Source organism: Macaca mulatta, chromosome 9 (assembly GCF_049350105.2).
Source record: "Macaca mulatta isolate MMU2019108-1 chromosome 9, T2T-MMU8v2.0, whole genome shotgun sequence".
In the NCBI taxonomy this organism is placed as follows: Eukaryota; Metazoa; Chordata; class Mammalia; order Primates; family Cercopithecidae; genus Macaca; species Macaca mulatta.
The window spans coordinates 72,694,821-72,720,167 of NC_133414.1; the positions used below are offsets into that span (position 1 = coordinate 72,694,821).

Sequence of the window (25,347 nt, forward strand, 5' to 3'; positions counted from 1 at the left end):
GAATAGAATCATGACTACCACTGACTCATAAAAGAGGGTAGATAGGCTCCATCTCTGCAGCCAAGTCTCTTCTTCTCAAAGCCAGTTCTCCAGAAAGGCAGATTACAGGAGGACATTCACAGATAGGTGGTAGTTGGCGAACCCTTGGTCTACACAATCGGTGAGTTGAAGGTAACTCAGGTCACCACATAGGCAAAGAGGAAGCTAGATTCAGGCTAGAGGGCCAGTGAAGCTGGTGGCCAGACGGGAGCCCCAAAATGATGCTGCATGTCCACTGGGGAGCTATGACATGGGGTGGCCTGATGATTTTGCTGTGGCTCCACCTGAAGACACAGAGCATGTGGAGGCCATGGCCCTGTCCTTCAACTCTAACCCTTCTATTTTATCCTGCGCTTGCATTCCTGGACTCTGTTGTTACCTCCTGGATCCGGGATTTTTCCACTGTCTTTTGTTGTTATTTTTTATGTTAAAAAATCTGTTTACTGGCTTATTTATTTTTTAATAAGTATATATTTGTATATTTGTAATATACAAATATATTCTTGTTATAAAATATTCAAACAATATAGAAATATATAAAGTCAAAAGCAAACTTTCCCCTCACCCCCACCAATCCTATTTCCCTTCCCAGAGGGAATTACCGTTATTAGTGTAATGGGTATTTTTCCTGTGCTTTCCTTCCAAATTTACATACATTTATTATATGTAATTTTATTTTGTGGGATTTTTTTACATAAATGAAACTATACTTTTTTAACTGCTCTAGAACTTTTTTTTCACTTCCCCCTCTATCTTAGAGAGGCTTCTAAACTGATGCCTGCATGGGCAGCCAGCTCTGCCTCTTTACCTCCTGCATACATTTTCATTGTGTGCATGTCCAAAAGTATATTTCACCATTCCTATGTTGTTGGACAATTAGGCCATTTCCTTGTGTACTTTTTCTTGCTGAAAATATGCAATAAAATTATATGACCTGAAGCTTAACTCCTTTCCATATCTCTTTGGCATTACACACATTAATTCCACTCCATCCATAGCCTCCACATTGAGCCACATGTCCAGGCCCACCTCATCACTCCATGCTCACTGGCCATTTCCCCTTGGCTGCGTTGAAACTGCTGTCTTTTGCCTGAGACAGAAGTGACCTGCTATTAAATAAACAGGCACTTGAAACCCACCCCCTCGTTACGTTCTGAAAGCCAGAGGTTGCCACAGGACAGTTACTTAAATCAAGACAATTTCCAGGCAGGAAGAAGATGTAGAACCCTGGCATTATTCCTCTCCCGCGTTTGTTGTAATAGCTTGATTGAGTATTGAGAGCAAGCTTAAAATGCTGCCATCAGCACCGGCTACCCTTTAGATTAGCACACAGCTCCTATTCCCTTGAATGTAGTTAGGCCAGCTTAATGTCAAGGCATAAAAAAGATACTTGTTAAATAATTTCCCAAAGCTCCGACTCCATCTTTAATTTGTTTTTATTTTTTTCCTCTTTTCCTCTCCTCTCACTTTTGCTCCTTTCTCTCTCTCTCTCTCTCTCTTCCCCACCTCTGTTTTTTTTTTTTCCTTTCCTCTATGCCAAAGGGTACACCATTAAGTCGGGCTGATTTAAGGGCTGTCAACATCAACCTCTGTGACATGTGCGTTATCCTGTCAGCCAATCAGAATAATATTGATGATACTTCGCTGCAGGACAAGGAATGCATCTTGGCGTCACTCAACATCAAATCTATGCAGTTTGATGACAGCATCGGGGTCTTGCAGGCTAATTCCCAAGGTAAGGACAGCCTGTAATACTTCTTTGCTGTGCCTACGGGGGACAGGGGCTGGCAAGAGGGATATCCTTCACTCAGTAATTCAAAGAGGCTCACATCAGCCTGCCTGGCAGTGAAACCTGCGGTCGCCGTGATGGCTTTCAAAGGGGCATCTGCTGCCTCTTCTTTCCGTTCCCGTGCAGGCTTGAGACCTGGTCACCCACACACAGACTAGGTTGCCTTTCCAGAGGATAAACAAGCCTTTAAATGGCCACCCCCTCAGCTTTCCCAAAGAGTGGCTTCATGACCAGTGTCATCATCTAAATGTCAGATCACTGAAAAGATGCTGGCTGCACAATTCTGACTGTTTCCTTCCAATATATGTTTTTGCCATTGGGCTGGGATGGGAGGGAAACTTTGCTATTGTTAGAACTGCCTCTAGGACTCTGCTGACCGAGGGATGGTAATCTCTGGAGAGCAGCAACTCTATGGACACTAAAAGTCATTTAGCAAGTGGTGACACTTGTCAGACCACACATTTTCCTATCGGCGGCAAAGCAGCCTTAAGTGACACACGTCTGCCTTCCTACTCTGCCCCTAGTCTTTTCTGTCATTTGCTTTGGGACCCTGGGCAGGTGGTTACAAGTAAAGATGTCTAGGGGTCTCAGAAAGGCAACACAGCAAAACCTTCATAACAAATGACCTCCGTAATCAGGATCTGGCAGGATAGGATGCAAAGCATTTTCCTTTGAGTGACACCTCCGTGTAGGCTTGCCATGAATCGGAGGATCATTGTTACAGACGAGCTACGAGACAGTGGCATTGGCTGCCTGATGGGGACCTGAATCCCATCAGCCCAGGATGGAAGGCTGTAGGAGCACAGCCCATGAGAGCTATGGCTACTGGGATATGAAGCATCATCTCATTGATAGCTGGGCAAGCGTCTGACCTCCTTCCCGTCATGCTAGGCTTTCTAGAAACTCAGCTGAATCATGCATCCTGGATCTGTGAGCTACATTATCTTTTGTCAACTTGACATCACCACCACTGCCTTCTAACATTTGCTTAGCATTGCAGAAAAGCCAGGAACAATAGTTCCTAGAATCCTCTTCCCTGCATGGCTCTGGGCTAGAGTCAACTGGTGGAGATGGGCACTGGGGTGAGATTTGGAAAGTGGAGGAGAAAGATAGGCTTTGATTCTTTGGAGGCAACGGCAGCCAGACCCTGGCCGACCCGCGTTCAAATCATCTCTCAGATGAGCTTTTTAGGAGCCAGTGTCTTCACTGCTAGGGACTGAGAGAGGGGCTGGGGCTTCCCTGAGGATCTTGAGATTCACAGCAGCTTCTGGTCAAGCTTAAGAGAACCTTCCCCTTTGGTGTTGCATGTGAAATGACTTCTGTCCTTCTGATATCACCTTGATACAGCCTGAAGCCTAATTTTTGACCTCTCCACACAACCATCCTCCCTGCCACACCCAAATCTAAATATTGGTATCCACCTGCTCAGCTGTGCCCGCAGGACAGCACAACGTGTGAAGGCCTAGGAGAGGCTCTGAGCTTACTCCCAGCTGCATCCTGAAGAGTCAGAGCCTGCCTCCTGTGCGGCCTGCCTAGGTAGCACAGGCAAGAGAGGATGTGAGAAGACAGCAAGCTAACGTTCTAGAAGGCGAAAGAGGCAAGCTGGCATTTGGTTCCTGCCTTTAAGCCCTTGACCTTCAATATGTGTCCTCTCTGCCCTGCCACAGTATGGGTGTCGGTTGGGGGAGCCTGTTAGAGTTACAGAATCTCATGGCACATCCCAGACCTGCCGGGTCAGAGTCTGTATTCCAACAAGATCCCCGGGCAACTCAAATGTACCCCTTTAAAGCACGGTAAACCTTCACATGAACAGGACGTGACCAACCCTTGGTAGATGATCCTCCTCTCCTGGGGAGGAGTGAACCATCAAGGGGAGTGGAAAAAAGTGGAAGCTGTGATTCTCCCTTTAAGTAGAGACAGAAGCCAGCAGGAGGGGGCAGGAAAACACTCCCTTTCCCCAACATGACTGTTTCTTCCAAACTCAATCATCATGATTTTCCAGGGCCGTAGATTAGAATCTCAGAGTATAATTTAGTTAAATACACATCTGATATAGATGTTCCTTCCAGTTCTCCTAAACTTTATCCCAGCCTCTTAGATCCTATATAAAGGCCAAACTGGTAACAATTTTTCCACTCCCCGGTGCCCAAAAGCCTTCTTTATTCTTTTTTAGGACAGGATAAGCAAGAAAAATAGGTTTTGACAGGAGATACGAAGAGAAAGAGAAAGGGAGCTTATTTTTCCTCCAAAGGAAAAAAGAAGGGCACTCTTTCTTTTGTATACACACATGCACACAGTTATGGTCTGAATGTTTTTGTCCCCTCTACCTACTCCCTGCCAAATACATACAGTGAAATCCTAACCCTCAAGGTGATATATTAGGTGGTGAGGCCTTTGGGAGGTGTTTAGGTCGTGAGGTGGAGCCCTCATGAATGGGGCTGGTGTCCTTATAAAAGAAGCCTGAGACTGGGCACGGTGGCTCACGCCTTGGGAGGCTGAGGCGGGCGGATCACCTGAGGTTAGGAGTTTGAGACCACCTGGCCAACATGGCAAAACCCCATCTCTACTAAAAACACAAAAAAATTACCCGGCTGTGGTGGCGGGCACCTGTAATCCCAGCTACTCAGGAGGCTGAGGCAGGAGAATCGCTTGAACCCAGGAGGTGGAGGTTACAGTGAGCCGAGATGGCGCTACTGCATTCCAGCCTGGGCAACAGAGCAAGACTCTGTCTAAAACAAAATAAAATAAAATAAACAAACAAATAAACAAATAAAGTAAAATAAGCCTGAGAAAGACCCCGTGCCCGTTCTGTCATGTGAGGACACTGCAAGAAAGTCCTCACCAGAGACTGAATGTGCCAGCGCCTTGACCTTGAACTTTCCGTTCTCCAGAATTGTGGGAAATAAATGTCTGTTGTCTATCAGTCACCCAGGTTATGGTGTTTGTTACAGTGGCCCAAATGGACTAAGACCGCACACGTGACAGAAGGCGGCAGAGGATGTGTCTCTATGCTCAACAGTGATTCTTGTAGACCCCTGGTCAGCAGTGGAGAGGAGCATTTGTCTCTCACTAGCCAGCAGTCTGTTCTCTCCCTAAGAGAGAGTGTCAAAGCTCTAGGCCCACCAAGGCTTTATGTCCCATTGTTTTCTTGTCTGTCTGCTCCTCTCTTGGTTTTGAATATTGTTCTCTGGTGACACTCTAACCTTGTAAAGGCAGTGGTCCAGTGGGAGCCATCAACACAGAGAAATCGCTCCTTCCCCAGTGCTCACTTCTGGCTGCAGACCCAGCACCCCACTCCTTGGGCTCCTGTCAGCCTGTGAGCGGACTTTCCCTGCCTCTCTATATCTGAGACCCTTTTGACTAACTGCAGTGCCCACTGGCCTAAGATACTTTTGCCATCCTTCATCTGGGTGTTTGGCATGATCAAGCTCCAAGGGAATAGGAATTATGGGGAATGAAAAGGATTTCATGTTACTCTCCTTTTTTTTTTTTTTGTCTTTTCTTTCTTTTTCTTTTCTTCTTCTGTTTTTTTTTTTTTTTTCGTTTGTTTCTTTTTTGAGGTAGAGTCTCTCTCTGTTGCCCAGGCTGGAGGGCAGTGGTATGATTTCAGCTCACTGCAACCTCCACCTCCTGGGTTCAAGTGACTCTCCTGCCTCAGCCTCGCAAGTAGCTGGGATTACAGGTGTGTACTGCCACACCTGACTAATTTTTGTATTTTTAGTAGAGACAGAGTCTCACTATGTTGGCCAGGCTGGTCTCAAACTCCCGACCTCAGGTGATCCACCCACCTTGGTCTCCCAAAGTACTGGGGATTTCTTGTTACTCTTATTTTGGGAAACAAATCTAACTTCCTCTGAGTGATAACTGCATAGATTTCTGGCCACTGACACCCTTGCTTTCATTCTTATGTATTCTGTGGTCCTTTATGGAACCTCGTGCTCTGCTTTGTCTGGTGAACTGTTTCCATGTCTCTAGAACCTCACTGGGTAGAGATGTGGACTCCGAACAAATGCCATGCTCTGGGGCCAGAATATGCATGCAACCTTATGGAAAGCTTTCCTAACATGATATAATTTAGCATGAAAAATGTGCCTTCACATTGAGAAAGTAGAACCTTCATTGGACAACTGCCACTGCATGTTATTAGGGCTCCTAGACTAACAAAGCCTCTCTTTTCTCTTCTGTTCTCTTTTCATGTTCCCTTTTGATGTCACTTTTCTAGCCCACATGGTGTCAGAACTGACCCAGCCTAGGGATTCTGGACCAGACACTTTCTGAAAAGACCCAAGATGTGATGGCTTGTTGTCAAAAACAATTACAGAAAAAGGTGGCATACCCCAAGCCAGATGGTATATCCAATGTGACAGTCGGGTCTATGAGATGCAGTTTTAATATACAGCAGGCAAAACTGCAGTGACAATTATATAAAGCAGATGAAGCTCTTCTTGCTGGTCAGCAAACATCAGCTCAGAACCACTTTACAGCTCTTTACCAGCAACTAAGTGCCTTTATTTACAGAGTGCCTGTCACTTCCCTTTGGCTGGAGAGCTGGTGTATTATTTAGCACACATTTATCCAGGGAAAACATTTCAATTTAAATCAGCTGGTACAACAGTGGCTCTTGCCAGACTGTTTCCCTGCGGTTCGAAAAGATGAGAACTGAGTCTGATCTTGGAAGAAAGGGTGAGCAGAGGGAGGCAGGGTCTGCTCTCTGAGCTGCTTCAGTTCATACCTGAAAAGAGGGATCATGCCATGGCGTTTCCCATTCTGCTTTCATAGTGTTTTGAAATGAGGATCTTGTAGTTTCTTCCTGCTTACCCTTCCAGGAAGGGTAACTCCTAAGGAAAACAAAAAGGAATAAATGGCTGTTCTCCATGCATCAGGCACTCTAAAGGCCCAGAACACAAAGGTGACCAAAGGTTGCTTGGATTCAGCCACTCACTATGCTTGCAGGACTCAGGTGAGTGGAGGGGGTATCCCCATAAACAATGACAGTGCAAGGAGACAAGGACGAGGCTAGAAACAGCGGAACACAAAGGGATCCTTGGTTTATGTATTTTGAGGAATTGAGAAGGCTTTCAAGAAGAGGTGGCATCAGCCAGGCATGGTGGCTAACGTCTGTAATCCCAGTGCTCTGGGAGGCCAAGGCAGGTGGATCACAAGGTCAGGAGATTGAGACCATCCTAGCTAACACAGTGAAACCCCGTCTCTACTAAAAATACAAAAAATTAGCCAGGCCTGGTGGCACACCCCTGTAGTCCCAGCTACTCGGGAGGCTAAGGCAGGAGAATCGTTTGAGAGGCAGAGGCTGCAGTGAGCTGAGATTACACCACTGCACTCCAGCCTGGGTGGCAGAGCAAGACTCTGTCTCAAAAAAAAAAAAAAAAAAAAAAAAAAAAAAGGTGGCATCTGTGGATGATTTGAATACATGTGGCTATGGAGCACTTGAAATGTGTTTAGGAATTAAATTTTTCCTTTTATTTAATTTTAACAAATATAAAAATTTAAAGTGACCCATAGCCAGTGGCTACCACATTGGATGGTGCAGTCCTAAAGTATAGACTTGTCTTGCTAAAGGTTTGGATTTGGGGGAGTCATTAAAGATTTATAGGAAGAGGGTAATTAATTCCATGCTTGAAAAAGATAACAGGTGGGGGCAAAGCGAGCTGGCTTGAGACAGAGAGAATGGAAGTAAGGGCGGAGGTCCCTGGGGATGTGTTAGAGGGACAGGGACAAGTACCATTTGGCCCCAAAATGGTACATGTAAGGCAGCAGGGAGAGATGAGGCTGAAATGTGGGTTGGGCATTAAAGAATTTCTTTTCTTTCTTGAGTTAGGAAGCTGTAAATAATTTTTATGTGTCTATGAGTTAGGAAGCTGTAAATAATTTAGTAGGCACTGGGGAGTTACAGAAGGTTTCAAAGCAAGAGAGTGATGGGATTGGACCTGAGCTTTAGGGAGACGGATCTGGCAGCCCTGTGAAGCATTGTTTGGAGTGGAAAGGAAGACGATGCAAGGACTCTGGTTATGAACTGTGGCTATCCAGATGGAAGCCTGAAACCTTGGACTGGAAAAAGAATGGGAGGTTCTAGCAGGAGTCACTGTAGATACATATCAGTCTGCATGGATGTGTACTTCCTTCTGGGGGTCAGAGGATGGAAGAGTGGAGGGACAGGCTGCAGTAGAAAGCAGTATTGGGAGGATTGGGTTTTAGTCATGGTTTATTTCCACGAGGACTTAGTGGAAAGTCCAGATGGGCATGAAAAGCTGAAGGGTAGAAATGAAGTCCTTAATCCAGGAAAAAGTTGCTTCTAGTGATCTGACCCATTGCTCATGCTCTAGGAGCAAAGGAAAGCCTCAGGGAGAGGGAGAGAGGCAAGAGAATTGCAGGACCAAAGATAAGGACCATCTTAGAAAGAGAGGGTAGAGGGAACCTTTGGTAGAAGCCAGAGAACCAAAAGCTGAGCCTGTCCCGAACGTCCCAGGGGAGGGAGGAGCCATGATCTCAAACCCAAGACGTATGTCCACTGCCTAGTTCCTCTTGCCTTTTTTCCATATTCTGTGTCTCTTTATAGACACACACACACACACACATACACACACACACAGCTTTCCTCCCACCCTCACTGACCTGAAGCTATAGTTACACTAAATGAACATCCGCATATAAGCAGACACTCTCCTTTCTCTGCATTTCAACAAAAGTTAAGAGCCTCAAGTAGGGAATGACATTTTTCTTTGGAAGTATGGCAGCAGTTCTTGGAGCGATAGCATTAATTGGGGGCATAGGGTACACCTTTCCTATCCTAAAGTCTGAGATGTCTTTTACTGTTCCAAAGAAGAAAATGTGATTTCTCTTTTATCTTTGTGTGAGACAATGTGGATTAGGATCTCTAAATTACTGGATGACAAAAAGCAGAACTAAATGGGCCTTCCTAAAGTGGAACTCTGGGATCAAATCCATAGAATAGAATGCATTGAGGACCTCTGCATGTTAATTTTCAAATGATCAGTAAAGACAGGCTAGATAAACCTTGGTGATAAAAGCATCATTTCTTTTGAGCAGTGATTGTTTCATCTTTGTTGGGATAGGAGGGAATGTGTCAAGAGCTATGAAGATTTGAAGAAGAAATCTGACAAACAAACAAAAAAAATGTTGTGAAGAGGACAGCCAGAATGGGGCAGTGCCTGGACAACATGTCACTTGCCAAGTGGTTAAGAGAACAAGGCCAGCAGACTTAAAGGGCCATTTAATCTTCTGCTCCATTGGACAAAAACCAAGGCCAATGGTTAATAATTAAGGAGAACAGGATTTTAAGGAAGATATTTCCAGAATAGCATGGACAGCCTGCAATGCAGCGGGTCTCCTATCCCTGTCTCTTTGCCAAAGGAGAGTTACTGACATGCTCTTTGTGATGGGAGGGAGATTGGTAGAGAGATGAGTTCTGTGGTCCTTTATAACTAAGGATATCCAGCATGTTCCTGATTTTTATTACACAGGGATCTGTGTTTTATATGATCTGCATTGTAACTCCAGAGGGAGAGCTATGGTGTTTGTCAGGATTGGGGTCATGAGTCTTTTAGTGGAAGCGTTCATGTCCTTCCTGAACGGCACTGTCTTTGTGTTTAAAGATGAGGAGCAGACGGCATTGGGGTGAGCAGCTGCACATCTGGCTTTTCCATTAATTGGACAGACCACCCCATCTTCAACTTCCACACCACCCTTCCACACCTGCCTTTTTCCCAGGGCTCTGCCTTCTCCCACTTCTACAAGCTTGGCTTTCCTGACCCCCAGGCTGCTTGCTGTTTCTTGCAGACACACCTATACATGTATCCTCACACACATTCCCCCTCCTTGAAATCAGAGAAGCATTTTTTCAGCTGCTCCCATATAACATTTCATTACCACAATATTCTCTCTCAATTCTGAAATGGCGGTGGGGGAGAATCCATTTCTCTTTATACCCACTGAATGAACAAAGCTCAGCGCTAAAATATTTTTCTTCCGTTGTAACTGAAACGGCTGTTGGCTTCCGTCCCAAAAACCAGAAAGACAATTATACTTAACTGTTTAGAGATTTATAAATACCACACTGGAGTAGCCTCTAGGTAGTAACTTTAGATACCCAGCCCAATAATTTTCTTTTATTGGTTTGTGATTTAGATCTTATTTTGAGTCCTCTATAATAAGAGTAGTACATTTCATTAAAAGAGCTTACTAAACAATAAAGAAAATCTGGCTTAGGGCTCTGAGCAGGTCTCAAGTACAGAAAGGGGACTGCCCTGTTACATTTCTTCTGTGGACATCACAAGATGAATCTCATCACAAGAATCTCAGGTGCAGACGTATTTCAGCAAAGCAGCAATTGCAGCTGTTTTCTAAATGACTTCAACTTAGGAGAATTTTTCCTATATAGCGTATTTCATCACATGAGAGATCCTCTTTAACCCTGCCATTTACTATTCTGGTAATGTATTCCTAGCAAAAGAAACAAGGAAAAACAACAGCAGCAGCTGTAATAAGAGACTGAGAAACTTGGGCTACTTTCTGAACTCATGGAGGGTTTTATGCCCTCCATACATAAAAGACTTTCTTGGAGAGTGGATTGCAGAAGAAAAAGTAAAAACAGACAAAATAATCTTTTCCTTCCAATTGCATGCATGGAGGGCATCCCCACTCAGGCCCGGCTTGGGACAGCTGTTGTGAAGGGAAATCTTAGCTTCAGAGACAGAAAGCAGATGTGGGGTGGTGTTGGGGTTGGACTGAACTTAGGGTTTTAGCATCTGGCTCTCATGTGCCAGTTTACTCCTCAAAACTTGTGTGCCTGGTTAATGCCTCTTTAAAAAAAATGTAATTTTTTTTTTCAGGTGAACTATACACCAGGCACATTCCTGTGTAATATCTTTTTTAATCTCCCTGACAATCTGCTGAGGGAGAGTTACCCCCTTCATTTTACAGATGAGAAAACAGAGGCTCGGGGAAATTAGGGACCTTTCCCATAGCCTCATAGCTAGTCAAGGGCACGTGGAGTTGATCTCCAAACATCTGATTTCCAAGTCCATGCTTTTCTCAGCACATCAGCCTGTCTCATAAAAAGCAAGTGTTATCCTGATGAGAATGGGCCTGAAGATATACATGTACTTTCAGGGGTCACGGGGGCACCACCAGGACAAACATTCAGGGGGATGAAAGTGCTCAAGGTGTGCCAGCCTCACTTCTAAACTGGTCCTTGCACCCAAGGGGCTGAAGTTTGTTTTCAACGGTTCTTGTCTCCATGAATCCCCGTTTTTTGAGCCATTGACCCTAGCTGTTCCAACAATGAGAGGTACTAAGATTCTGTTGGTTTGAGTCTTTCTTGCTACTACCGCTGGACAAACGAGTAAATCTGGGTGCAATGTGAAGCATTGTGCTTAGCCTGTCTCTGTGAACAGTATGACTGTTGGAGCCTTTCTTTTCTATTTTCCTTGTGAATACAGATTGGACTTTGGAGCTGTCAGGAAAAGGGTGGAATATTTGAGACCCAGCTGTTACTTTCTTTGTGAAGAAACTTAAAGAATATTTTCAGTTTTTATTTACTCCTTCCATGCTGAAGTGGAAGTTTCCATGACAGGCGGCAGATGAGAATGAAAAGACCACTGTAGTGCCCAAAGCCTAGGCTCAGAAAATGATCCAGAGATATTGTCTTATGGGGGGAAGCACAGCTGTAAATTCAGAAAAAAGTAAAGGAAGTCTTGTAATCCCATGGACCCTCTAAGACACCTCATGAAATTCTGGATAAGGATAGGTCAACTACCGTATCCTGAGTGTCAGTTTGGTTTGCATCCTATGCCTGAGGTTAGTGCTCCTGTTCTCTCCATAGTCTATGCTGTCGTAGAGGTAATGGGATCTATAGGCAAAAGGAACAGAAACAAAATAAGTTGTATGGAACAACTTTGACACACATACTTAATAATACAGGGCTTGGAACATTCCAGCGTATTCCTCATTCAGAGTGTGAGTCATTTCATTCAATACACCTGCTGTGAAGATAGCACAGATGCCTCAAGCTGGCAGATAAATCTAGCCAGTCATTCAGTGCATTTTTATCTTCACCCATTCTCTTATAGGCAGAAACTCATGAGCAGTCTTTAAAACTTTACTTCTTTTCTTAAAAGTGACAAGAGTGAAACTCCATATCAAGAAAAAAAAAATAAAATAAAAAAGTGGCTCTGAGGCCAGACACAGTGGCTCACGCCTGTAATTCCAGCACATTGGGAGGCTGAAGTGGATCACCTGAGGTTGGGAGTTTGAGACCAGCCTGGCCAACATGGTGAAACCCCATCTCTATTAAAAGTACAAAAATAAGCCAGGTGTGGTGGCTCACATCTGTAGTCCCCGCTACTCTGGAAGCTGAGGCAGGAGAATCACTTGAACCCAGGAGGTGGAGGTTGCAGTGAGCCGAGATTGCGCCTTTGCACTCCAGCCTGGGCGACAGAGTGAGACTCTATCACAAAAACAAAACAAAGCAAACAAACAAGCAAAACAAACAAACAACAAAAACAAAAAAAGTGACCCTGCAAAGAATCCAACTGATTTATAAATGACTGTAGTTCTGGATTTATTGAACATTTAAGGATAGGGCTAGTCCTTAAATGCTTCAATTATACTTCATGGAATGGTCTGGAGGAAAATTATTTTCTGAATTCTAGAAAAGCAGGATAGTCCTTGAGCATCTTGTTACAGATCTCCAGGAGAGATGTTCTACCAGATGTTTTCAGTGCCCCATGGTTGCTGCCATGCAATGTGTTATAGGAAGGCAGAGGTGGCTTTGGGCTGTGGTAGTCAGGAAGGAATGCAGAGTAAAGGGACTGGGATTTGAAAATAAGTGTGATTAACATAAATAAAGGCATGTGGAAAAGGCTGAAGCTGAGTAATAGAAGGCATAGAAACAGGAAAGGCCAAGTGTATTTCGCAGAGGGTCACCTGGCTATTTGTGTACTAATGGTATAACCGAGGGACTTAAAGGGCTCACTATGTCAAAGGAAATGCTTGTCGGTGGGTCCACTGTTAACCTGAATAGATCCTCCAAAGAAGAGCCTGTTCTATTGTTTTGCTGACCTCTTCACTCTCACCAACTGCCAGAAATCTTTTTAAATGCTTAGCACAGCACCTCACACCTAGTAGACACTTAGTAGAGGTTTGTGGAGGGGATGAATACATGAATAAATGATTTAATCCTGCTGTTGTTTGCAGCCTGTTCTCTCTTAGCGTGCCCTCAAATGAGATAAAGCAGCCAAATACCTTTATTAAAAACCGACACTTTCCCTCCAGGCTTTAGTCTCCCTTCATTTGACAACTGGGCACCGGACAGGGGTTACAGAGATCAAGGATGTTGCACTTGTGTGTAGGACCCTTTGTCAGATGGCCAGGTTGTCTCTAGTATAAACTGTCCTATTCCCATAACCTTTACTAATAGCTCCTGGTCCTCAACCTTTGACTGCCCTCGCTGGATGTACTATTACACAGTAACAACCCACGGCCCAAGGCTGTAGGACTGAGACCTCCAGAGTTCAACAAAGGGCAGAAAATATCTCTGCTTTCTCCCCGAGGGAGCTGTGAATGCTTCCTGAGAGCTTCCCTGGCCATGTAGAAATGAACATTCCTCTTAGCGGTAGACTGGAGCAGGAGGAACTTGGAAGATGGGTTTTGTTGCTCTGATTCACGATGGTGAATCACAAGCGTGGCTGTCAGAGTAATGATGCAGTCATGGAGGGTTAAAGAACAGGTTTTAAACCCTGGTTCTGTCCATCATATGCAATTTGACATAATCAAGATTCCAGATTTCATTTCCTCATCTATAAGATGGGGTTTATTAAAATGACCCCACCTCAAAACACCGAGGGATCAGTGTGTGAATACAAAGACATGATGACTACAGAAAAGTTATTAAACATCAAGGACTGTAGAAATAGCACTTTGCAGTCAAGTTCAGTCATGGCACATGTGGGGTCTGGAATGACAGCTTGGGTTTGAATCCCAGATCTGCCACTTACTAGGCCTGGGAAAATTACTTAACCTCTTTGTATCTCAATTTTCTCACTAAGAATACCAAATGCACCTGGCTCATCAAATGACTATGAGAATTCAATGAGATACAGGGCTTTCTATTGTCCACACAGTACCTTTAAGTAAGTCAGAAAAAGTCACTCTTGTCTCAAGACACCTTATTTTTATCTGCTGAAAAAATGGTGATAATGTACTAATATGTTTGGACACTACACTTTTCTATTGTCATAAATATGCAAATATACAATGACCATTGATATGAGTGGTACCCACTTAGATTAGCTACTGTGCAGTGCCCAACCTTCACAACCATACCTGGCAACCCTGAGTGAATGGCTGTTAAAGCACTTCCTACCTAGGATGGGAGAAATAAAGCAATGTTAGCTATTTTTGTTATTATTATTACAATTTTACTATTTTATTTAATCCCCTCCTGCTCCCAGATTAACAAATCATAAGTTAGGGTTATCCACTTGTACCTAGCAGCCAGAATTACTGTTGATCGGTTTGTCTATAAATATGCATAGAAAATAGATGATGATAGAAACCAACACACCTTTGGAAGATGAGCAGCCCAGGTGAGGTAGACTAACAAAAACCTACAGAGGAGTTGAGGAAGAACTAGGGCAGATGAACAGCGAGCATGGGGCTCTTCCCCTCCGTAGACAGGCTAGCATGGCGCCGCACAACCCGGCTGCTCTGTAGAGCAGAAGTTGGGACAGCTCGCTGACAAAAAACCTCATACACTTCCAACCTCTGGAATTTGGTTGTGGCAGGAGCCCTGATGCCGGTGAAGTGACGTCCTTCCAGAGCAGGACCCATGCTACTCCACCTAGTCAACAGATGGCACGTGGCCTCCCTCCTTTGCCTCTTTTTTTTTTTTCTTCTTAAAACAGTAATTTTGGCTCTCAGCCAGAAAATCTATTATAGCATATTAATTCTCAATTGGGAAAGGGGTCTTGTACCCCTTTAAATAGCTAATAATGAATCTTCTCTGTGACCCTCCTCCTACCTCCTCATAGACACATAAATATATACAAATTTAAGAGGTTTACCTACCCTAATGATTTTCTTCCCCTCCAGGTTTATTGAGATACAACTGACAAATGAAAATTGTATGTATTTAAGGTTTACAACATGATGATTTGATATACATATACATTGTGAAATGACTACCAAAATCAAGTTAATGAACACATCCATCATCTCCCATAGTTACTATTGTGTGTGTGTGTGTGTGTGTGCGCGCGCACACACCCAGGTGTGTATCATGAGGACACTTAAGATCTATTGTTTTTGCAAACTTCAAGTGTACTACACAGTACTATCAACTGTAGTCACCATACTGTACATTACAGCCCAGAATTTATGCATCTTATAATGGTAAGTTTGTATTCTTTGACCAACATCTCCCCATTTCCCCTGACCCTCACCACAGTCCCTGGCCACCACTGTTCTACTCTCGGCTTCTATGAGTTCAACTTTTTAGATTCCATGTATAAGTGAGATCATACAGTATTTGTCTTTCTACACCTGGCTTATTTCACTTAGCATAATGTTCTCCAGTTCATCTATGTTGTTGAATGACAGGATTTCTTTCTTTTTTAATGGCTGAATAATATTCCGTTATATATATGTGTAGGTACATACACACACAGACCATATTTTCATCTACTCATCTATCAATGGGCACCAGTGGTTTCTATACCTTGGCTATTGTGAATAGTGCTGCAATAAACATGGAGGTACAGATGTCTCTTTGAGATACTGATTTCATTTCCGTTGGATATATACCCAGAAGTGGGATTGCTAAATCGTGTGGTGGTTCTATTTTTAATTTTTTATAGAAACTTCATACTGTCTTCTACAGGGCTGTACCAATTTACATTCCCAGCAGCAGTGTGCAAGGGTTCACCTTTCTCCACACCCTCACCAACACTTGTTATCACTTGTCTTTTCAGTAATAGCAATTTTAATGGGTATGAGGTGATATCTTATTGTGATTTGCATTTTTCTGATGATGAGTGGTATTGAGTACCTTTTCATATCTAGTTGTTGGCCATTTGTATATCTTCTTTATAAAGATATCTATTAGGTTCCTTTGCCCATTTCTTAATCAGGTTATTTATTTTCTTGCTATTTAGTATATGAATTCTTTATATAGGTGGGATATTAACCCTTTATTGGATAGGTGGTTTTAAAATATTTTCTCCCATTAGGTAGGTTGGCTTCTCACTTTGTTGATTGTTTCCCTTGCTGTGCAGATTTTTAGTTTGATGTAGTCCCACTTTTTTATTTTTGCTTTTGTTGCCTGTGCTTTTGGTGTCATATCCAAGAAATCATTGCTCAGACCAATGTCAAAGAGCTTTTCCCCTATTTTTTCTCCTAGGAGTTTTACGGTTTCAGATTTTACATTCAAGTCTTTGATCCATTTGATTTTTGTATATGCCGTAAGAGAAGTGTTGAGGTTTACTCTTTTGTATGTAAATGTTGTTTTCTGAACATTATTCATTGAATAGACTGTCCTTTCCCTATTGTGTGTTCTTGACACCCTTGTCAAAGATTAGTTGACCATAAAGGGGTGGATTTACTTCTGAACTAGCCCACTGGTTTTCAACCTTAGCTGCACGTTGTACTCACCTGGGGAACTTTTAACCTTCTTGAAATGCTCAGGCCATACTCCAGAGCAATTAAATTAGACACTGATGCAGGCATGCATCGGTGATTCCAATGTGCAGCCCAAGTCAAGAAACCCTGGCCTAGCCCCTTACTTACTCAAGGAAACCATCTCTGATCCTTGTATAAGGGCAGCTGATTTACTAAAGCTTACATTTCCATAGAAATTTATCTTAGAAATTTATTTATAGAATAAATCATTCTCCTAGGCATGATCGCTAGGAGGTTTGGAAAGCATATAACAGACATTGTGCAAATGCAAGATATATGAGAAATTCACAAACTTCCACATGGTTCCCAGCAGGGAGCTAGTGGAGCTGGGAAAATAAACCAGGAGGTGTCCATTTGAGAGGTCAAGGCAGGTGGGCACAAACAATTCTTTGAATACCTAATCGGCAGAGGAAATGGAAGAATTTTGAAAATCAATCAGGCCATGGGCCTACAGGCAAGCAAGGAAGGTAAATAATAAGAACATCAGGGTGAGGTTTCACACTTAATCTATAAAACTACTTTTAATAGGCCCCTAGGTGATTATAAATTCATGGTGGCTTTCTCTTTATTGGGATTATATGGGTCTATTCCATATTTCCAAAGGAATCCCTTCCTATTATGTAGGTGTGTCTCCTTATTTATTTATTTGCATTTAAGATATTGAAACTTTTTTTTTTAAAAAAACTCATTTCTATGACCATTAAGTATATACCATGCAAGGAAGCAATTGTCTCTATGTTATGAAATATTAAATCAAAATGCTTCCTGTTCCCACATGTCCCAGAGATAAATACAGCAGTATTTTGAAGCCCCTCTTGGAGCTGTTTTGCCTGCAAATTTATTGTTTTGTCTCCATTTTCAGAAAGGCCTGTTTTCTATGAAGTATAGCACTCTAGGTAGTTTTTAAGGCGCAGACTCCTCTGGAGTTGCCTGTGTCGGCAACAACTCTTATGTAGATGGCACACGAGGGATGGCGCGTTGATCGGCTCCTTTAAGATGACAAATGGGCAGAGAGTGTTATTGTCTTTGATTGCATGCCTTACATCATCTGTATGTAGGAATAAGAGGGCCATACTTTATCTTTAGCCATTTTATAAATATTTAAGTCCTTATAGTTGCCTAAAGATATTAAAGCATATTTTACCGTAGTCGGAATATAAATATTATATATAGCACAAGATACCAAAGTAGTTTAATGAATTCATAATTTTCTGCTCACATTTATTGGAATGTGTTTTATGTTCCAAAAGTTCCATTTAAAGAATAAGGTACTGGCCGGGCGCGGTGGCTCAAGCCTGTAATCCCAGCACTTTGGGAGGCCGAGACGGGCGGATCACGAGGTCAGGAGATCGAGACCATCCTGGCTAACACGGTGAAACCCCGTCTCTACTAAAAAATACAAAAAACTAGCCGGGCGAGGTGGCGGGCGCCTGTAGTCCCAGCTACTCGGGAGGCTGAGGCAGGAGAATGGCGTAAACCCGGGAGGCGGAGCTTGCAGTGAGCCGAGATCGCGCCACTGCACTCCAGCCTGGGTGACAGAGCCAGACTCCGTCTCAAAAAAAAAAAAAAAAAAAAAAAAAAAAAAAAAAAGAATAAGGTACCATTCTACTCCCTGACAACACACCAAGCATTGGCCAGTGTTGGGGGTGGGCTCTGAGTTCCAGTGTGGGGAAGATTCCATTAGGAAGCAAGGAGGCAGGAAGTCTCATCCCTGGAATATATTTCCTCTATCTTTAGGTCTAAATGTGTGTGTCTGTGTGTGTGTGTGTGTGTATTTTTCTGAATAAACAATTCTGGTGCTTATTTAAGTCCTGCAGCGTTTCAAAAAGAAAACTTTTATTGCCCCTTTCTTCTATTTCAAGGAGATTAATTCAAAAAACATAAGTAAGAGCAATAAAGATGAAATTTGCAATTTCCCCATCCCCCCGTCTCCAACTCGCTTTTGTAAACAGGGACACAGATTCTATTTGCCAGTATACAATGGTGATCCAGGGGCTTCATGTGGATAGTGACTTCCCAATGCATTTTGAATATTTCTCCTGAAATTAAAGAGTTCCAAGTTGCGTTTTCCTTTTCCTAAATGCAAAAAGACGACAGGTAGAATATTACTGCACCTCTTTTCAATTTTCCGGTGAAATATAAAGGCTTTCTTCTTTAATATTTCACAAAGTTCCTCTAGTTCCCAGTGGGAGTCTATGCTGGGTAATGTTTGCTAATTACCAACAACAAAACTAGACATACAACGTTGGTAAATTACCTGACCCTTTCCTTTTTAATGAGACAACAAGGATTTCGCGAAGTGATGTTGTTTCACTGGTTAATGGTGTCAGCAATGTTGTAATTGTGGGTTGAGACACATTAGCTGAACAACCACATGTAGAAAGGGCCTTCTCTCGACAAGCCGTTTGGAGACTAGAACCATATTATCATTAAACCTCTGTCATTTTGCATGCTGCTAATCACTTACTTTATTATCCTGTGTATCCATTGTCTTTCTTTAATTGCTCTTTAAATTAAAATTAAAAATAGTTCTAAAGCCCACAATGGCTGGGATAGCATCTTGATTATGAAGATAACTTCAAGAAAATGGAGTAACTGGTTATATATTACCTGGATTATGAGAGTCCCATTGTTATGTACTGTGCCTGCAGGCCTCAGGGGCCTAATTGTGGTGGTTTCTCTTCCTTCAACCCATAGTGTTTGTTTAATAAATGGTTATTTATGGTCTTCTCAGCCATTAGAGCAACTTTGGAGACAGTACATCCTTCTCCTTGGTTTGGGAAGTAAAGTTTCGTCCTCTGGGCAAAGGTATAAAACTGAATAAAAAAATCTGGATCTACACTAGAGCTTGTGAGGGAGTCTGAAAGGAGATCCTCTGGATTCCCTTTGCTAGCTTATTTTGTTGGAAATCACTTTTAAAATTTGGGGTCATGAAAGAGACATAAATCTCAAAGCTGAGAGGGCCTTAGAGTCATTCTTATTTTACAGATGAAGACACCAAGGGCCACAGCCATTGCCATGACTGTGATTGCATGGCAGCAAATGAATGATTTGACTGTTAGCAAATGGAAAGGATGCAGGGCTCCTGGAGGGAGAATCATGCCTTAGGGGCTACTCCTGAGAGAGGATATGATGTCGTGCCTGGAGTTGTGATGTGCAAGCTACATTGTTGTTGTGGTTTAATATATTTGGTGTGCATCTCTTGTATGAAATGTTGATATGTTTGTTGATACAGACAATGTGATAGGATCCTGGAAGAGAGGGCTCCTGTGTTCCACTTCCTTAAAATAACAGCCCCATGAATGACTCTACAGACATTCCTGAATATTGAGTAGCTAAACACAGAATTATCATGATTTCAATATTATGTATGATGCACAGTAATCTAAAGGGATTGGGAACATTGCTACTACCTCATTTTACAGATAGGAGAACTGAGTTTGGATAAGACGTTGAATCCTTCTACATTCTTACAGAGAGGTAGGAGTTGACCTGGGACTAAAACCCATGTGTTTTGTTTTCTCTGTCAGCTTACAACCCTGTTGTTGATAAATAATAATTAGTACTGATGAAGTACATGCTCTGTGCCAGGTGCTGTTGTAAGCACTTTCCCTGTATTATTATTATTAACTCATTCAATCTTCATGACATCTTCCTCTTTCATTTTGCAGATGAGGAAACTGAGACACAAAATTTAAATAAATTGCCCCAAATCACAAACTAGAAACAGAAAGAGGAAGGACCCAAACTCATTCAATTTAGCCACAGTGTTCAAGTTCTAGACCGCAAATGGTATGACTTATTTCAGGTAGTGGTCAAAAGTTATTGACCATGCTCTACAGAGAGATGCTCAGAGTCAAACCAGCACCAAACCCTCGTCTAGTGAAGATTTATGTGTGTATGTATGTGGGAATGCCTGACCCCAAGATCCAAGATCCCAGTTACATATTCATCTGCCAGCATAAACATATATACAGGAAACACTTTAACACTTAAGAAAAAAAAAATCTTTCAAGGAACTATCAAATGTTTGGAACCTTGGCACTATCTTGGGCCAGGCGTCTTGTCTCTAGAACCATTCAGAGACAGCTGGCTGAAAGTCGTTGGTGATGCGATTCTGCTTTCCTGAATTTCATGGCAAGGCCTTGGATCACTTGGCAAACCCATCTTTTACAGCGACTTAATTTTCTGTGTGCTTAAGAGATGGATGTTATACTTTGCTTGTGATTTTGTAGTTCTGGTTTCTGCTGCGCTGGCCATCGTTTTATACTAAACCAAACAACTGGGGCCCATTGGGTGTTTAAATGTAAAAGGACATTTGAACTACATGACAAATGCTAAAAAACAAAGTCCATAGCACCAAGAACATAAAGAAACTGTTTATAATGAAAAGGTGGTTACATTTTCAGTCAATCTATCACTTTAATGAGCTCTTTGCATTTCTTTGATTAATGCTCACAAAAGGGGAGAAAAAAATGGATGTAATGGAAAGAAAATGGTATATAGTCTTGGCAGCATGAGGGGGGATGTCTGTGCGTTTTATTAGTATCCGCTTGTTATCACTGTCTTGTAATGTATATATCTGCCTTTTCCATGGCATAGTAAGCCTCTAGTTTACTGGAAATGTGATCCATCATGAAAGAGGAGATCCCATGTCAGTGGCAAAACAGCCTTTGTCCTCTTGTGGTGGCAGCAAACAGGGAAGGTCCCGGAACAGGAATTAAGAATAAATAAGAACAATAAAGAAAGATTAATATAAGCTATGCCATATTGAAATTGGGGAGTGCAATGAGTATGTGAAGATAAAACATAGAGAATTAAAGATACTTAAAAATATTTAAATATTAATATGTAGTAATTCATACATATTTAGTAGTAATTCATACATTTTAAAATAATAAAGGGGATGGGAAAAAAAAGCAGAGAAAAACATCTTTGTAAAGTAATGAAATGTGGGAAGTTATTCGAGGCAGACTTCCTGGAAGAGGTAAAGAAGCGGCAGGAGGTGGGTTGGGAGGGAAGAGGGGGAACAGCCTTTCTGAAACGGGTAAGGCTGGTGGGAGCAGGGATGGGAATCAGCAGGTGCCACATTCCATCTGTGTTGGAAACTAGCTCTGACTGCTCCTCCCTTCCCCTGTGTGCATTGTGGGTTTCTTCAGCTCTTCACTGCCCACGTGTGCTTTACCTAAGTGACCTCTGCTTTGAGATTCAGTAGCTCTTACAAGATGGTGGGAGACTGAAATAACAGAGAACTTGGAAGCCTGAAAACTTTCTCTGGGCCCTGTTCTTTTAAAGCCCCTTTGCTCTGTAACCTTGGCCTGATCACTTCCATCTCAGAACTTCAGTCTCCTTAACTGCCAAATCAAGTGAATGTTCAAAGAGTTGTCAGACCCTTACAGATGAACCAGCTGTGTCCATCCATCATGTTCATCAGCTGCTCTCAACCCATAGGGATCACATGAGGTTTCGAGATTTCAGGGACTTTGAAATCAATTTATAATTTTTGAAATTTTTTTTCATTGCATAAATAAAATGTGTTTATTTTAGAAAATTTAGCAATTATAGAAACCAAAAAGAAAATGCACATTCCCTGTAATTTTACTGCTCAGGCATAAGAAAGTTGACATATTAGTCTGATTTCCATAGATATAAATACTTTTACCCTCAAAAAATGGATCGTACATGTTAGTATGTTACCTGTGGTTTTCCACAAAGATTTTATCATGACCATTTTTCTGTCATGAAATGTTTTCCTGCATTATTTTTAGTGGATGCATACTTAACCAATTTCCCTAAAATTTGACATTCATGTTGTTTTCAATGGAATGTTGTTACTTAATACCTATGAATGAAGATCCTGGCAGCCAAATTTTTAATATAAGGAAATTATGGGTATACACACACACATATATATATTTTGTACTATACTTTAAGTTCTAGGGTACATGTGCACAACGTGCAGGTTTGTTACATATGTGTACATGTGCCATGTTGGTGTGCTGCACCCATTAACTCGTCATTTACATTAGGTCTATCTCCTAATGCTATCCCTCCACTCTCCCCCCACCCCATGACAGGCCCCAGTATGTGATGTTCCCCTTCCTGTGTCCAAGTGTTCTCATTGTTCAATTGCCACCTATGAGTGAGAACATGCGGTGTTTGGTTTTTTTGTCCTTGCGATAGTTTGCTGAGAATGATGGTTTCCAGCTTCATCCATGTCCCTACAAAGGACACGAACTCATCCTTTTTTGTGGCTGCATAGTATCCCATGGTTTATATGTGCCACATTTTCTTAATCCAGTCTATCATTGATGGACATTTGGGTTGGTGCCAAGTCTTTGCCGCTGTGAATAGTGCCACAGACTGTAAACTAGTTCAACCATTGTGGAAGACGATGTGGCAATTCCTCAAAGATCTAGAACTAGAAATACCATTTGACCCAGCCATCCCATTACTGGGTATATACCCAAAGGATTATAAATCATGCTGGTATAAAGACACATGCACACGTATGTTTATTGTACACATATTTTTAGAAGTACAATTGCTTAGGCCAAAGTGGAGGTAAAATTGTAAGTCGTTTGATCCATACTGACCAAGCAAGTATGTCTTATTTTATTTTTTGAGACAGGGTCCCACTGTTTCATCCAGGCTGGAGTACAATGACATGATCTTGGCTTGCTGCAACCTCTGCCTGCCTGGCTCAAGCAATCCTCCAATCTCAGCCTCCCAAGTAGCTGGGACTACAGGCACACTCTACCACGCACAGCTAATTTTTGTATTTTTTTTTTTTTTAGTAGAGATGAGGTTTCACCATGTTGCTCAGGCTGGTTTTGAACTCCTGAGTTCAAGCAATCCACTCACGCTGGCCCCCAAAGTGCTGGGATTACAGGCGTGAACCACTGCACCTGACCTGTCTTATTTTTAAATTGTAAGATGAATTAGGAGAAGGCAAAACTGAGAAGTTGAGATGTTGTGGAAAATGCACTGATACCATGCGCTCTTGAGTAAATGGAGACATTAGACCAGGTGAATATTAGGTTTCTCTCGAAATCTGTAGTTTAGGTGTGTTTGAGTTGTTACTAGCTTTGTCTTTTTCTTCCTTTTTTTCTTCCTTTCTCCCCTTAACCAACCGTTCTGAGAAACATCTTACACAGTAAGCTCTTTAATTCTAAGGAAAGAGACTGTCAGCTTGGAGAGACAAGTACTGTAAATGTATTTGTTTCATGTGTGTGAGACTTGTCTAAGAGCTGAATATATTTTACGAAGCTTAATGGGCAAATAACTACAGAGAAGTTTTGTTTGGTTGGTTGGTTTAACTTTCTTTGGTTTGGGTTGGACCCAAAATGTAAACTCTAAAAAGGATGGGGCACTTTATTCAGTGGGTGGAGTCAACTTCCAAAGGTGCTAATCAAAGACAAAAAAAAAAAAAAGTACTCTTAAAAAAATGTACTGCTAAAAAAGTCAATGTTACTTACTGTAAATGGAAAGAAATGAGGAGAGTATTAAGCCAGGTCTTGTCCCTGGTCACTGGAAACAAGCAGGAAACCTTAAATGAAGATGTGGTCATTGGTTTCAGTAGAAAATCAGGCCTGCATGCATCATTTCACCATGAAGAGAATGGAGATTTTTCTCAGTTGTTGTACTAGCTAGGACATTTTGGCGCAAGTGAAATCCAGTGCAAAAAGGCTTAAGTAAAAACAGAGACATGTAACTGGGATGCCTCTGGTTTTAGGCACATTTGGGTGCAGGAAGTTGAACAATGATAGAGCTCTCTCTCATTCTCTCCACCTCTTGGTTCATTTGCCCTGTTTTCATGCACCCCAAGGTGGGCTAACTGCTCGCCAGCAACCCCACACCTGCAGGCTCCTGACTGCAACCACAGCACCTTTACCATCTTTTAAATAAGGTCCTGGGGAGAACATGGACAGGCCCTAGATTGAGGGGGACAGATCCATCTATAAACCGATGATGTGACCCGGATTATGCAAGATCATCAGTGGCCCTGTGAAGTCAGGATGCCTGGCTTCACGCTGCCACTCCTGTTTCCAGGGTGGGGGCAGAGTTTCTTCCCTGCACCCCCAACAAACACTGTGGATTTGGTTTCTTATGCATGGAAGGGGTTAAAAAGGAACAGAAAACAGCAGATATCAACTATCATGGTTCTGCTGCTAACTGGTTCTGTGACCTTGGATATAATAACTTCTCCACTTTAAGCCTCAGTTTCTTCATTTGAAGAATGGAGGAATTGATGAGAGGATTTTGAAAGCTCTCGTATCTCTAGCATAGAATGATTGCTGAAGAGGCAAAAGACACCTTACGTTGTGGCTCAGGAGTCACAGAATTGTCTGTTTATACAGTTTCCAAGCACTGTCATTAGGCTTTGTGCGGGGGAGTTACAAATTGGCAGGGGCATTTCCCCACTTCCCTCCTTGACATTGACCTCCCAGCACCTTGCTGAGGGCTACCTCTACCCTGTTGGGGTAGCCTTTGGGGAGTTTCAGGAGAAGCTGCTGCTGTGGTAAATAATCTTTTTTTAAATTTAGTAAACATGGTCAGCTGCCTGGCCTTCCTGACTCTGGATTCTAGCTTCATGGGAAGCCACTGAAAACTACTGTGAAAAAATATTACAAGGTTTAACTGAGGTTTTTCCTTTGGCTAGATTTTTCTTGCAGTGATTTCCGAAAACCTATTTCCCAAATCAACCCTGTGTGCATGGACTTTCCTCCCCTACAAGTTAGAGAGCAATTGTACTTCTATACATGGAATTTTCTTTACTTCAGCTGCTGAAGCATTTGTTGGAACAC

At 42.4% G+C, this 25,347-nt stretch overlaps 1 protein-coding gene across 10 annotated transcripts in view; it reads left to right on the top strand.

The window, feature by feature from the left end:
- Window positions 1–25,347, top strand: part of KCNMA1 (potassium calcium-activated channel subfamily M alpha 1) — a 755,994-nt gene that overhangs the window by 687,556 nt on the left and 43,091 nt on the right. For all 10 annotated transcript variants that reach the window (XM_015147202.3, XM_015147203.3, XM_077944845.1 and 7 more), the window contains 1 exon segment: window positions 1,582–1,774. In XM_015147202.3, coding sequence (XP_015002688.1) covers window positions 1,582–1,774 — 193 coding nt within the window.